General features: G+C 46.7%; 1 protein-coding gene across 1 annotated transcript in view; it reads right to left on the reverse strand.

The window, feature by feature from the left end:
- Positions 1-14,996, reverse strand: part of LOC105929624 (zinc finger C3H1 domain-containing protein) — a 43,740-nt gene that overhangs the window by 10,938 nt on the left and 17,806 nt on the right. Inside the window, 13 exon segments of the mRNA XM_036125451.1 lie at positions 69-163; positions 251-449; positions 6,965-7,070; positions 7,151-7,388; positions 7,987-8,175; positions 9,377-9,563; positions 9,641-9,815; positions 10,628-10,738; positions 12,514-12,642; positions 12,729-12,830; positions 13,496-13,617; positions 13,702-13,833; positions 13,958-14,064. Of these exon segments, the coding sequence (XP_035981344.1) occupies positions 69-163; positions 251-449; positions 6,965-7,070; positions 7,151-7,388; positions 7,987-8,175; positions 9,377-9,563; positions 9,641-9,815; positions 10,628-10,738; positions 12,514-12,642; positions 12,729-12,830; positions 13,496-13,617; positions 13,702-13,833; positions 13,958-14,064 (1,892 nt within the window).

The following is a 14,996-nucleotide window of genomic DNA, read 5'->3' on the forward strand; positions in this document are numbered from 1 at the left end:
AAGAGCAAAGAGGCGTTAATCTCTCGTGAACCTCTCGTGGGCGTCCGCGCCGCCGGAGGTTTGATTACCGCAGGACGTCCACGGGCGTCTTCTGGCTCTGCTCGTCCTCGCAGAGCGACAGGATGAATCCTCGGAACAGAGGAGGGATGGCGTTCAGCTTGTCCTGCAGGGGACATTAAAGAGGCAGAGTGACCAACGGCGGCCAGTGAGCGCGCGGGGCGGCAGCCTGTGAGCGGGCAGGCGGGCTGACCTGAGCCATGAGGAACCGGCAGCAGTGGTAGAAAACCTGGGCGTTGTGCGGGCAGTCGGCCAGGGCGTTCAGCCACATGCTGACGGCCTGCTCGCCGTTTCCCCGGCTGATGTGGAGGTCGGCCAGAGCGTCGCGCAGCGTGCAGGAGTCGGGACAAAATTCCAGCAGGGAGACGCACAGGGCCACGCCCTCGTCGTACCTGCAGGGAGACACACCTGATCAGACGCAGCGCCTTAACGTCCATCACGGCAAAAACAGGACTAAAAATAGGTTTGTTGGTGTGAGAGTATATTAATAAGATGATCTGCCAATGGAATAAGATTCTTGCACTCAGAATAGAAACAACTCATCTCCGTCATCTTATTTCTAGTGCAGTATATCTAATTATCTTATTTTAGGGGTCAAAGTACTCATTCCATTGGCAGATTATATTTACCTGCTCAATTACAGTATTTTTTGGACTAGAAGGCACACTTAAAGTCCTTAAATTTTCTCAGAAATCGATGGTGCTCCTTATATATGATTACCGTTGTGATTACCGACTGATTCTATGTGGTACAATGGGCTCAAAAATCTGTTAAAATGTGTAAATATGACTTTGGTTAGCAACAAAGCCGCTCCGCTCAATGGATATTCAGAGCATTACGGTACACTGTGTCACTACCTGATAGGACCCCTGAGCTGTCTACAAGACTGCCTGACTGTAATGTCTAAATTAGAAGTGCATTCATGTAAGGCAACAATAAACCTAGTTATAAAAAGTTACGTTTATTTTGGCCTTATGTTAGAAACAGAGCAGTGTAGTTCAGCTACTTTGTCCTCCTGACAGAGACGGATAGAGAGCTGTGGACGTGGAGGAGTGATACTACACACTTGGGAATAATATTTAATGCGCCTTATAATCCGATGGGCCTTATATTCCGAAAAATACGGTAAAGACAAATACACTCATTTTTAAAAAATGTTATTTATTTTCGGTTCCGTTTCTGCAGTAATGTCATAATGTGCATAACGGGCTCCCGCTGTGTGGCCCCCAGGGAGCAGCCAATGTTGCTGAGGGCCCCAGAGTAGCAGTGTGTGGGATTTAAACTAGGGTACTAGGGTACGTATGAGTAGCGCTGGACTATATATATATATATATATATATATATATATATATATATGTCATGGTTGAGTTTTGGTTTGGCTTTGTTTTTCTGTTATTTTCATTTTTTCATCTCTTTTGGGTTAGGTTTGACTTTATTTATTGTTTTCAGTCATCAGTTATTTTCTGTCATTTTTCACTTCACCTCCTCAGCAGTCAGTCACACCTGTTATCATTTACCAGTCAATTAGCCAGATCCTTGTTCCACCTGTGTAGTGCTCTATTTAAACCTCCCTCTGCCTTCAGTTCAGCACTGGGCCGTCATCATTCCACACCTCTCCATGCCAGTTCCCGTTTTGCCTTGGAAGCTTTGTTTTGCTCCTGTTGTTAAGGTTAGTCCTGCCAGTCACTCTAAAGACTGTTTGTTCACTGTTTGTTCCTGGAGAGGTTCTGCTCTGTGTCCTGGTGTCTCCAGAGAACTGCTAACTGGACTAGCCATCCTGGAAAGGCTCTGCTCTGTGCCCTGGTGTCTCTCAAGTTCTGCTAACCTGACTAGCCGCCCTGGTGAAGCTCAGCTCTGTGCCCTGGTGTCTCCAATGAACTGCTAACCCGAGTGCTTTGAGGCCTGCTAGCCGAGCTGCGCCTAGCAAGTGTGGACTCTCTGTCTCCGGGCCGTCAGCTCCTGCCATCATCTACATCCCTGACTTTCTGCAGTCCTGAACCTCCGGTCTTCATCACTCACCACCCAGCAGACTTCCTTCAATAAAAACTCTAACTTTTAGTCCCGTGTGTGTGTCCTGAGTTCATCGGTAAACAAAACCCTGACAGTACGGCCCAGTCAAAAGGTGAACTCAGGCGCCATGCGGGACTTACCTGCAGGAGTTGACGACCCGGACATCCTCGCATATGTGGAGATGTGCAAACGCCAGATGAGGGAGAGGTACGCCAAGATGGCTTCCGCCCGGGACCCTGCGCCACCCGTTCGGACCGACTCCACTCCCCAGGTGGTTTACGTGGGTGTTGTTACGGCTACCCCGGAACCCAGGAAGAGAAGTCACTCAGCCTCTCGTCGTCTCGGTCATCACCTCCATGACTCGCAGCTGGCCCCTCGAGTGAGGCTCATCGTTCCACCTAGCAGAGCCCCACGCATCAAGGAGAGCCAGCTGTGGGAGTTCTACTACGGTGACCGAGACGACCTTCTGCCCTGCTGGCCAGCTGCCACCCCCGAGATTGCTCCAGTTTCCTCATCTGTCCTCTCCCGGCGAAGACAGCAGAACCACCGGCGCAGAGGGTCCGTCAAGGCTCAAGAGGAGGATCCGCCTCCAACCTCGGCGTCCGCTGAAGCCTGTAGCCCGGCGCCGCTCTCTGAAGCCTGTAGCCCGGCGCCGCTCTCTGAAGCCTGTAGCCGGGCGCCGCTCTCTGAAGCCTGTAGCCCGTCACTGCCTGAAGTAGCCGAGGAGATGGTTCCGCCTCCACCAGTAGGCTCCGCTCCGCCGGCCTCCGAGGGAGCCGCTTTGCCTCAGCCCGAGGGAGCCGCTTTGCCTCAGCCCGAGGGAGCCGCTTTGCCTCAGCCCGAGGGAGCCGCTTTGCCTCAGCCCGAGGGAGCCGCTTTGCCTCAGCCCGAGGGAGCCGCTTTGCCTCAGCCCGAGGGAGCCGCTTTGCCTCAGCCCGAGGGAGCCGCTTTGCCTCCGCCCAAGTCCCGTGAGGAGGTCCAGGAGGACCTGCCTCCGCCCAAGTCCCGTGAGGAGGTCCAGGAGGACCTGCCTCCGCCCAAGTCCCGTGAGGAGGTCCAGGAGGACCTGCCTCCGCCCAAGCCTCGTGAGGAGGTCCAGGAAGACCTGCCTCCGCCCAAGCCTCGTGAGGAGGTCCAGGAGGACCCGCCTCTGGCCTCGGTTTCTGCCAAGACCTGTAGCTTGGCACCGCCTCCGACTGATCTGTTCGGCCAAAGCCGCAGATTGCGAACTCCGAGCCGCTCGACTCTGCCTCGTCGGGGCCGTCCACCACGGCGCCCGCCTCTGACTTCTCTGTTCGGCCAGAGCCGCAGACTGCGGACTTCGAGCCATTTGACTTTGCCTCGTCGGGGCCGTCCACCACGGCGCCCGCCTCTGACTTCTCTGTTTGGCCGGAGCCGCCGACTGCGGTCTCCGGGCCGCTTGACTTTGCCTCGTCGGGGCCGCCCTCCTCGAGGGTTTAGTCGGGCGATGCTGCTCCGCCGCCTGCCTCGTCCAGGACGACCTCCACGAAGACTTTTTCTTTTTTGCTTAGCAGCCGTTCTTGCCTGAGCCCTTAAGGCCAGTGCCTTCTGTTATTTTTTGGGCTCGATTTCAGTTTTTGATTTACTTAGGATTTTTGGGGTTTTAGAGTTATTTAGGGGTTCTTGTTTTCTTAGAGTTCTTAGTCTCTGTTTTACTTTTGTTTTTCCTGCTCCGTTTTAGGATTCTAGGTTTTGCCTTAGTTTCCAAGCTTTGCTTTGTTTCCTCATTTATAGCCTTAGTTCTCTGGTTTTCTCGTTAGTTTACTTATTCATGTTCTAGTTTTCTTGTTTTGCCTTAATTTCTAGTTTAGCCTTAGTCTCATAGTTCTGCTTAGTATTTTGTTTTGGTTTTGCATTAGTTTTATAGTTTTTCTTGAATGTCTTGATCTTTTTCCTAGTTTTTTTTGTTTTATTTTGATTTTCTAGTTTTTTGCTTCGGTTTTTTCTTTTGTTATCCCTACCCTAGTTCTTCTGGTTTTGTTCTATAGGTTAGTTCATGCCTGGTTTTCTAGTTTTTGGTTTAGATCTGTAGTTTCCCAGCGCTCTTTAGGTCCCAGCGCTTCTTAGTTTTGTTTTGGCCCCCTAGCTCTTAGTCCCCTGGCGTGTTTGACGCTCTCCATTCTCCGGAATTTAGACGCCCTTAGTTCCTGGTATTTTTGTTTCCTGGCGTGTTAGGACGCCCTCTGACCCCTGTAGATTTCGTGTTTTTCTGGCGTGTTAGAACGCCCTTTGTCTCCTGGCGTATTAGGATGCCCTTTGTTCCTGGTTCCCTGGTGTTTAGATTTCTAGCGTTTAGATTTAGTGTTCCCGACGTGCTTAGACGCGCTCTGTTTTCGGTTCCCCGGCGTGTTAGGACGCCCTCTGTTTTCGGTTCCCCGGTGTGTTAGGACGCCCTCTGTTTTCGGTTCCCCGGCGTGTTAGGACGTCCTCTGTTTTCGGTTCCCCGGCGTGTTGGGACGCCCTCTGTTCTCGGTTCCCCGGCGTGTTGGGACGCCCTCTGTTCTCGGTTCCCCGGCGTGTTGGGACGCCCTTTTGTTCTCGGTTCCCCGGCGTGTTAGGACGCCCTTTTGTTCTCGGTTCCCCGGCGTGTTGGGACGCCCTTTTGTTCTCGGTTCCCCGGCGTGTTGGGACGCCCTCTGTTCTCGGTTCCCTGGCGTGTAAGTACGCCCTCCGTTCTTGTTCCTAGGCGTTTTAGATGTTCCTGCTTCCCTCATATCCCGACGTTCTCTTCCCCAGCCCCGGCGTTTTCCTCACGCCCCGGCGGGTTTCCCTTTGGCGTTAAGTACGCCCGTTCCTTCCCTTTGGCGTTAAGTACGCCCGTTCCTTCCCTTTGGCGTTAAGTACGCCCGTTCCTTCCCTTTGGCGTTAAGTACGCCCGTTCCTTCCCTTTGGCGTTGTCGTACGCCCGTTCTTCCCTCTGGCGTTGTCGTACGCCTGTTATTCCCTCTGGCGTTGTCGTACGCCTGTTCTTCCCTCTGGCGTTGTTCGCCTGTTCTGCCTTGTGGCGATGTTCGCCTGTTCTGCCCGTTTTTGCCTTGTGGCGATGTTCGCCTGTCAGCGTCGGTTAGATGCCCTTTGTTGGCCTACCAGGGGCTGTTAGTAACCCCTTTAGTCCGCTTTTGTTTTTCCTTGTTTCAGATCGCCCTGAGTGGGTAGTTTTTTGTTTTTGGCCCACCATCCGTACCACCCTCCACCCACCCTGCTTTGATCTGTTTGGTTTGACTCTTGCCCGCCATCCTGCCGTCCCTCCACCCACCCTGGTTAGATCAGCTTAGTTATGACTCTTGCCCGCCATCCTGCCGTCCCTCCACCCACCCTGGTTCGGTCACTTTGTAGTTTGTTTTGTTTGATAGGCCGTCCGGAGTCCGGCCTTGAGGGGGGGGTAATGTCATGGTTGAGTTTTGGTTTGGCTTTGTTTTTCTGTTATTTTCATTTTTTCATCTCTTTTGGGTTAGGTTTGACTTTATTTATTGTTTTCAGTCATCAGTTATTTTCTGTCATTTTTCACTTCACCTCCTCAGCAGTCAGTCACACCTGTTATCATTTACCAGTCAATTAGCCAGATCCTTGTTCCACCTGTGTAGTGCTCTATTTAAACCTCCCTCTGCCTTCAGTTCAGCACTGGGCCGTCATCATTCCACACCTCTCCATGCCAGTTCCCGTTTTGCCTTGGAAGCTTTGTTTTGCTCCTGTTGTTAAGGTTAGTCCTGCCAGTCACTCTAAAGACTGTTTGTTCACTGTTTGTTCCTGGAGAGGTTCTGCTCTGTGTCCTGGTGTCTCCAGAGAACTGCTAACTGGACTAGCCACCCTGGTGAAGCTCAGCTCTGTGCCCTGGTGTCTCCAATGAACTGCTAACCCGAGTGCTTTGAGGCCTGCTAGCCGAGCTGCACCTAGCAAGTGTGGACTCTCTGTCTCCGGGCCGTCAGCTCCTGCCATCATCTACATCCCTGACTTTCTGCAGTCCTGAACCTCCGGTCTTCATCACTCACCACCCAGCAGACTTCCTTCAATAAAAACTCTAACTTTTAGTCCCGTGTGTGTGTCCTGAGTTCATCGGTAAACAAAACCCTGACTATATATATATATATATATATATATATATATATATATATATATATATATATATATATATATCTATATATATATATATATATATATATATATCTATATATAATATATATATATATATATATATATATATATATAAGCATATTGCTAAAATAGAAATCATGTTGATCGATATCAATAATTATCAACGAATTAAAAACATATATTTTAAGTGCAGCCCTGGCCATTTTATGCTGTTTCTTAGCAACCTAGTTTTAGATACAGAACAAACTAAATTCAAACTCAACCCTCTTTTCAACTTCTTGAATTCAAATTCAACCAACTTTTTAGCAAAACTGCAAGTTAAAAAAAAAAAAAAAAAAGAGAACTCGTGCTCTCTGAACTCTTTGAAGGGGGCGGAGCTTGGTTCTTGGATCTGCGTTGTGATTGGTTGGGAGGATGTAATGACTGTAATATTACCCTACATGGATAGAATGCAAAAGGAAGGAAAACTTTTATTCTACTCAACTTTTTATTGACCCTTTTCCATCATCAATATACGTCTATCGATCGATATATATTATTATTGAATTATTGTCCAGCCCTACTTGTGATAACCGCCCTGCTCATGTTCAATATGGGCTTGAACTCAAACTTTGTCTTAGATAAACTTCTTTTTTTCGGCCTGAAACTCTCATTGGTTCCCACAGACATGTGTGAGCCAACCTAATCAGAGCGCGTCTGCAGCAGAGCATTAGACCAGCTCTGTCTACTGGGCCTGGAGGCCTGGACGTTATTTCCTGAATGTAGAGAGGTGCATATATCTCACCTCTGCAGCACTTTGTAAAGCAGGATGAGGTTGGTGTAGAGCGGCATGCAGGCCAGCACCCTCTCACCGTCAGGCGCCGATTCCTCGCTGCAGAGACCGATGGCATCTAAAAACGGCAACAAGACACGGTGAGAATCTGAGGCCCGGAGGCTCGGCTGCGACCACAGAGGGGGAGCCACCTCGGACCTTTGAAGAGAGCGACCAGGATGTCGGGCGGCGTGCTGATGTCCTGCTGCGTCCTCCAGGGCAGCTGGAAGGACTTGGTGCAGACCAGCCGCCCCGGGCCGGACTCGGCCGGGTCGTAGAGGCTCGACGGCAGCTGGTCAAACTCAGTCAGGTGAATGTAGGAGAGCCACAGCAGCGCGCGGTCGCCGGCCGTCAGGAACTCGGCGACGCTTTGGTCCCGAGCCGACTTCAAGGCCATCTGAAGACAAACAGCTGGGGTCAACAAACCGCACTCTCCCAGCCAGAAAAACACACACAGAGCTTCTGAGCCACAGATGCATAACCCTGAATCAGTGAGAGTCGTCTGCAAGCCAAGAAAATCAGCCAGACGAGTTTCTATGTTGATGTTTTCCTTCACTACAACATTAACAGGATAAACTCGGAACATCCTGCTGCTACACTGCAAAAACGGAACTTAAAATAAGTAAAAAGTTCTTAAAATTTGTGTATTTCTCCTTGATTTGAGCAGGTAAATAAGATGATTTGCCAATGGAATAAGATTTTTACACTTAAAATAGGAACAACTCATCTCCATCATCTTATTTCGAGTGCAGAATGACTAATTATCTTATTTTAGGGGTCAAAATACTCATTCTATTGGGAAATAATCTTATTTACCTGCTCAAATCAAGGACAAATACACTAACTTTAAGAACATTTTAATTATTTTTAGATCAGTTTTTGCAGTGTAGCAGACAAACCGCTTCATGTCAGTCATGAAACGCCCTGAAACAAACGGCCACGCCTCCGGTCGGCTCATTAAACGCCCCCGGCGGGACCTGGAGGGTGAGCTTTACCTGTAAGACGGCCAAAGCGCTCTCCATCCGGCCCGTGAACAGACTCAGCTGCACTCTGTAGAGCAAAGCCTCCATCAGCTGGAAGGACAGCTTCTCGGTGACGCCCGTGGACGCCTCGCTCTGGAGGAACTGCAGCAGGCGGTCGCACACGTAGTCCTTCCCCTCGAACGAGCTCTCCAGGTTCAGGTACTGAGGGGCAGAACAGGCGAGGCCCGTGAGACACAGCTGACGTTTCAGAACCGCTGCAGCAAAGACCTCGCAGCGAGTCGAGCTACAGGTACACGCCTGAAGAATTTACCTCTGCACTGCAAAAAGGGAACCAAAAGTAAGCGAAGATTTCTTGAATTTAGCGTATTTTTCTTTGATTTAAGCAGGTAATAAGACTATTTGCCAGTGTTGTACACTGCAAAAACGGATCTAAAAATAAGTAAAATGTTCTTAAAATTAGTGTATTTATCCTTGATTTGAGCAGGTAAATAAGATGATTTGCCAATGGACTAAGAATTTTGCACTTAAAATAGGAACAATTCATCTCAATCATCTTATTTCAAGTGCAGTATGTCTAATTATCTTATTTTAGGGGTCAAAATACTCATTCCATTGGCAGATAATCTTATTTACCTGCTCAAATCAAGGATATATACACAAATTTTAAGAACATTTTACTTATTTTTAAATCAGTTTTTGCAGTGTAGTACTCGAGTCCGGGTCATTAGCTAAATTTAGAGACTTGTGACTTGACTTGGACTTGAGCACTGATGACTCGAACTTGGACTCCTACATTCAGATCATTCTGACTCGGAAATTCAGAAAAAGACTTGACTTTTTTTTTTATAATCATTAAGCTATAATTTTAATATGTCATTAGAATATTATTTGGTGTATGATTTTAATATCTACATTATTAGTGCAATGTGGTGGAGTGTGTTTTTTTTTTAATTTAAAAACATGTAGGCTATGCTTACTTTAGTGCGGAACTTGGACTCGACTTGATCAATAGTGACTCGACTCGGACTTGACTCAGATTTTTTTTAATGACTTGGACTTGACTCGGACTTGAACACTGGAGACTCGAATCTGGACTCTGACTCGAGGCATAGTGACTTGACTGCAACACTGCTATTTGCCAATGGAACAAGATTTTTTGCACTAAAAATAGGAACAATTAATCTCCATTATCTTATTTCAGGTGCAAGGTATTAATTATCTTTTTTTTTAGGGGTAAATATACTCATTCCATTGGCAAATAGAGTTATTTAACTGCTCAAATCAAGGTAAAATACACTCATTTCAAGAAAACGTTACTTACTTTTAGTTCTTTTTTGCAGTGTGAACTAAACTGGAACTGATGACAGGAAGCCGGTGTAAGACTGTAAAGGTTAGAACCTACCTTCCACCAGACTCTGTGGTCGGGTGCGTGCTCCACGGCCATCTCGCACATCTCCCGCACCTCCTCCTGGCTGCCTCGTCTGGAGAACAGAGACAGGTAGTGGCTCCACACCTCGGGGTCGTCGCAGTTGCTCTCCAGAGCTCGAGACAGGGTGTTCAGAGCCGCTTCCAGACTCTCTGCGGCAGAGCTGGAGAGAGCCAACCACACACGTCAAAACCAGAACCGGAATCGGGGCAGAATGAGCCGCTTCAGACGGACACTTACGCCTCGCTTTGGTTCAAGTACTTGAAGGCGAGTTTGATCCATAGCTGAGTGTCTCTGGGGCTCTCCAGGATGCTCGCCTCCAGGTTGGAAATGTCATCCGTCTCGCTAAGGAAGTACCGTCGGTCCTCAGAGGTGACCACGTCCACAGCAGGCGAGACGCTCTTTGAGAAGTCATCTGGTCAAACATGAAGCAGGAGGAGGATAGGGTTGTCAAAATAGTTTATATTTGATTATAATTCATAAAAAATGCATTCTTTCTAAATGGGGAAAAAAAAAAAAAAACATCTCTCCAATTTGTAAACCCTGATGCTAGCTTTGCTAACCCCACAACCCACACACTGATGTCTGAGCAGCTCAGGTCAGTAGAGCTCCTGTATCTGCAACAGCGAAGACTTAAGCCACCAGGGCGGGATGAGCCAGTGTTATCCTATTAAATATTAGCACTTTACCGGCAGCCTAATTAGGGAATTATGTTGTCTTAAAAGTCTGCAGAGTGGATGTAAACATCGCTCTGTTCTACTGCGGGTACAAATTAAGGCAGGTGAAACTTATCAGTAAAAATAAACATAAAGTATAAGTATAAATAAGCCATCTTAAATCCTAAATAAAAAAAATGCACAACATTTTATCAGGTTTTCCACCATCACAGTCCTTTCCCTGATGATCACCAGGATCACAGATTAACAGATTATTGTGACAAGGCGTGCGGCAATTACTTTAACTGCTGTAAACGGTCAAATCCACTCATTCGTAAAGCTGAGCGGTGGATGCATTGGCTCTGTTGAAGACCGTGCAGGTGGGAGAATTGAGGAAACGTGGTTTCAGGGATCAAATATTTCCTGGCCAATAATGATGACTGGCCAATGTCTTGCTTTAGACTCCAAGCTTTGCATTCTGCTATAACCTACAGGGCAAAATGGCTACACCCGCCTCCAGGTGCTGAAAGGCAGATCTCCAAACCCCACAGTGGAGAGGAGGTGCGCTTACCGCTCACACCCAGGCAGCGCTCAGCTCCCATCGGCTTCCTGGAATCCCGGGGGAAAATTCTCCTTCCTCCTGGTCTCCCTCCTTCCTCTGCAAGTCGATCTGAACACACAGCTACAGAGAAAATTCAACATAGTTTACTTTTTGACAACTTATTTTAACAACTTATGTAATGTGGCCATCATATATCTCAGATTTTTTCATTTAATCAACTTCTCTGACTTTTTCTCAAAGTTTCTTTGCCTTTTCTCCGTGGCTGCCACGGCACCATGATGAAAAACAATGATCAGCTGACCCATTTTAACACACGTTAACATTCATGAGGTGCATTGCATCGACCATTTTTGGTTGAATCTGAGCGTGTAGAGGGCAGAACCTGAGCCAGAACCAGGTACGCACACATTCAGGTACAGCTGGGATCTATGAAGGAAAATTGCATGCTGGTGTGCATGGTTTCATAATAAAACATTTTTTTTATTTTTCTTGCGGTACGTACACTTTTGTTATGGATTGCATGCAAAGTTTTATAAATGAGACCCCAGATCCTTATCTAAACTGTACCCAGTGTACATTTACCCAGCTGATAGAGCAGCCTGTAAGAACCATTTTAAAATAGATTCATCCTTTCCCTCAGTTTATCTGCATTAATGTGAAGTGCACAAACAGACGCATTAGAAATAAACAATAAAACATCTTAAAAAAAGGACAGAAACTACTATACCAGGTATTATCTTGTCTAACGTCTTTTTACAGGAAAGAAACATAAATGTTCTCATCTTTGTGTAAATATGTGCTGAATTCTCTCCTAATTATTCGTTTTGCTCCAAATAAGATACAGAACATTTTGTCAAACTGACTGGTTATAATGTTTTGCTCTTTATTAGAAAGAACCCTGTGTGTTTAAAAAAGATTGAACGCGGTATGGAAGATGATAATAGGCACCGAGTTTCTTCTCGTTTTTGGCATCAAGATTGAAGAGTAGAAACTGTGCAACAGAGGTAATCTCATACTTTTTTGTAGAGTAAAACTGACCCTGCAAGGCAACCAGGGAATTTAAAAGAATAAAATAAAGGGTGGAAGAATGAAGAGGGGCCTGATCCATGGTGGCTGCTGGTAACATAACCACATGAAGTTCAGAATAGGGCTGAACGATTTTGTAAAATAATCCAATTGAGATTTTTTTCTTAATATTGTGATTTAATACGATTTTTTTTCCAGTTTAATTTATCATGCGTTTCAAAATATATATAAACAACAAATCATTTTGTTTCCTCGCCATGTGGATTAGTTGCTATAAGACCCGCAGCATCTAAACTCGGAGCAGAAATGATTGCGTTCTGCCTACAATATATTTCAATCAAAATTGCAATTTTGACTTTTCTCCGCATTAACCACAAGCAACAAAAATGGCCTCTAAATAAAGATGTTTGTAAACAAGGACTATTTTAAATATGAACTTTTAATGTTTCTATTGATCAGAATATTATTCAAGAGAACAGTTTTTAATTTAATTGGACATCATTCCTTGTTGAACATAAAGTGCAAAGTCCAACCAACAAGCAAGTCTATGTATTAAACTGATTGACCTGTACTTAATGCTTTGTATGATTATATAAACTCTAAAACAAGTAATAAAATTAGATTATCTCACTGCTGCAACTGTCTTCCCTTCCATGTGGAGGCAAACCCACTTTAAACATTTTACCAACACCTAATGGACGTTTCTAATTCCCTAATTGTTACATAGCCAAAAATTACAGACCTCTGCGATTTGGAAATTGCGTTATTTTAAATCACGATTATGTTGAAAATGTGATTAATTGTTCAGCCCTAGTTTAGAAATGTAATAAAGCTGCGGCTCTTTGAGGAGAACAGCTTCAGGGTCTCACCTCGTCCTGCAGGCGTCAGATAAACAGCCGTTGCCTCGTCGGCGCTGTCGTCCTCGGCGCCGGCAGAGCCCTGAGCCGACGGCTTTGGTTTCCACCTCCTCGTGTCTTTGCAGGTGGTGTACGGCGGCACTGGGAAGCCATGAGCAGATCGAGTCACAGGCCTGAAAACCGGCAGCTGGCCACGATCGCGTGGTTTTCAAGGAGGGTTTACCAACCGTGTCGCTTGCTCTCATTGACTTTACTGACGAGCAGGACCGCCTTCTGATCCACCCCCATTCGGTCCTTGTTTGGCCCAAACAGCTTCTTCATGTAGTTCTCTGCAAGAGGCAAACAGTCGCCAGCTCGGTCACTGAGGTTCATGTGTTACAACGGCGGTATAGTACACTGCAAAAAGGGAACTAAAAGTAGTAACATTTTCTTGAAATTAGTGTATTTTTTCTTGATTTGAGCAGCTATTTGCTAACGGAATGAGTATTTTTACCCCTAAAATAAGATAATTAGATATCCTGCACTTGAAATAAGACGATGGAGATGAGTTGTTCTTATTTTAAGTCCAAAAATCTTATTCTATTGGCAGATAGTCTTATTTAGCTGCTCAATTCAAGGAAAAATACACTCATTTTAAGAAGATTTTACTCACTTTTAGTTCCTTTTTTTGCAGTGTATAGTACACTGCAAAAAGAAAGGGAACTAAAAGTAAGTAACATTTTCTTGAAATTAGTATATTTTTCCTTGATTTGAACAGCTAAATAAGACTATTTGCCAATGGAATGAGAATTTCTATCCCTAAAATAAGATAATTAGACATTCTGCACTTGAAATACGATGAGGGAGATGAATTGTTCTTATTTTAAGTGCAAAAAGCTTATTCCATTGGCAAATAGTCTGATTTACCAGCTCAAATAAATGAAAAATACACTCATTTCAAGAGGATTTTACGTACTTTTAGTTCCCTTTTTGCAGTGTATAAATTGAGACCCACCTGTGGCGGCGCGGATCTCCTCGTCCGAGCTGCTCTCCGAACAGCCAATCATGGGCAGATTATAGGACAGGATGTCCTGGAAGAGCTGGTTCCCGGTCAGCGTGCAGTTCCTCATGTGCTGCCTGCAGACAGACAGACAGACAGACGGACGTTACAGCCAAGCCGGCAGCCGGGACGTGAAACCGGACCCGCCCGCAGACACTCACCATCTGCAGCCGTCGTCGTTGCAGGTTCCGGTCAGGTCGAAGCGGCAGAAGCACTTGTTTGGCTCGATGGCATTGCTGTAGGTGACGGAGCTCAGAGAAAACTTCTCCTTGGTCCTGTAGTACGGACTGAACCTGCCGGCGAGAAAGATAACGTCTTAAACGTGCCGTGAGCAGCGACTCCGTGACTGCAGGCAAACGACCCCGGCGGCTGAGGAAACGTTCGTTTAGTCCGGCAGCCTGGCAGGTTTGCTCCTACCTGTACGACCTGAAGACTAGAAGCGGGCTGTGATACGGCTCAAAGGAGACGGGCTTCAGCTCCGACACCACCGGCTGACTCCCAGCCTCCAGCTCCACCGGGATCACCTGACCAGGAACAGAGAGGAAGAGGAACATCAGCCAATGAACTCTAGAAGCATCCCAGCGGTTTCCCTCCTGTCCTACTGACTGGTTAGTGATGAACTACCATCAAGTAAAGGCTGTATAATAGGACCCCGTGCAGAGTAGGGCCCTATAATTTCCGCGATCACGGAATCGCGGACGGAATCGCGGAATTGGCAAATTAACGCGGAATCTAGTGTAAACGCGGAATTTCTACATTTGAAATTAAATTCTGTTTTTGTGTGGGAGAAGAACGCACGTCTGGGGGAAATGCACACCGGGGGACGCAAATCTGCGCGACACAACCCCTCCCGCTCTGTCATTTCAGCTTCCCCCCACCATCCCCCATCAAAACATTGAAAACATGATGAAGCGGCTCTCCACAGCTCCGCTTTCGGCGAAAAAGTTGAGAAACACTGAGGCTGACATCCCTTTGCAAAAGATGACAAAACTGTGTCCGTTTCTAAAGAAGCACTGCAAACAGGGAGGAGCCCTACCTGAAAATGTAAGCAGTCTTCGCCAACTTCACCTAATCATATAATTCCAGTGTTTCCCGCAGCGCTATCTTTGCGAGGCGGCTGCCTCGCCAAACTCACGCTACCGCCTCGCTAACATTCCAAAAAAAAAAAAAATAAATAAATACTTCCATGTTTATTTGACATTAACACGCGGTTGTTTGTTGTTGCTTTCGCGCGTGCATACAGTGAATGGCAGGGAAGAAACAGGCGCCCCCCCGCTCCGCGAGTTGCCCCCCCCCCCTCCCCTCCGTCAGTCAGTCGTCCGCGCAAATCTTGTTCCGGCCAACAACTTGCCGCCTCGCCTAAACAAATTCCTGCGGGAACACTGAATTCTGAAATTGAGATGTCCTATGATATTTTTTTACTTGAAAAAGCTATTGGAGCACTTTTATTTATAAC

This window comes from Fundulus heteroclitus, chromosome 2 (assembly GCF_011125445.2).
Source record: "Fundulus heteroclitus isolate FHET01 chromosome 2, MU-UCD_Fhet_4.1, whole genome shotgun sequence".
Taxonomy (NCBI): Eukaryota; Metazoa; Chordata; class Actinopteri; order Cyprinodontiformes; family Fundulidae; genus Fundulus; species Fundulus heteroclitus.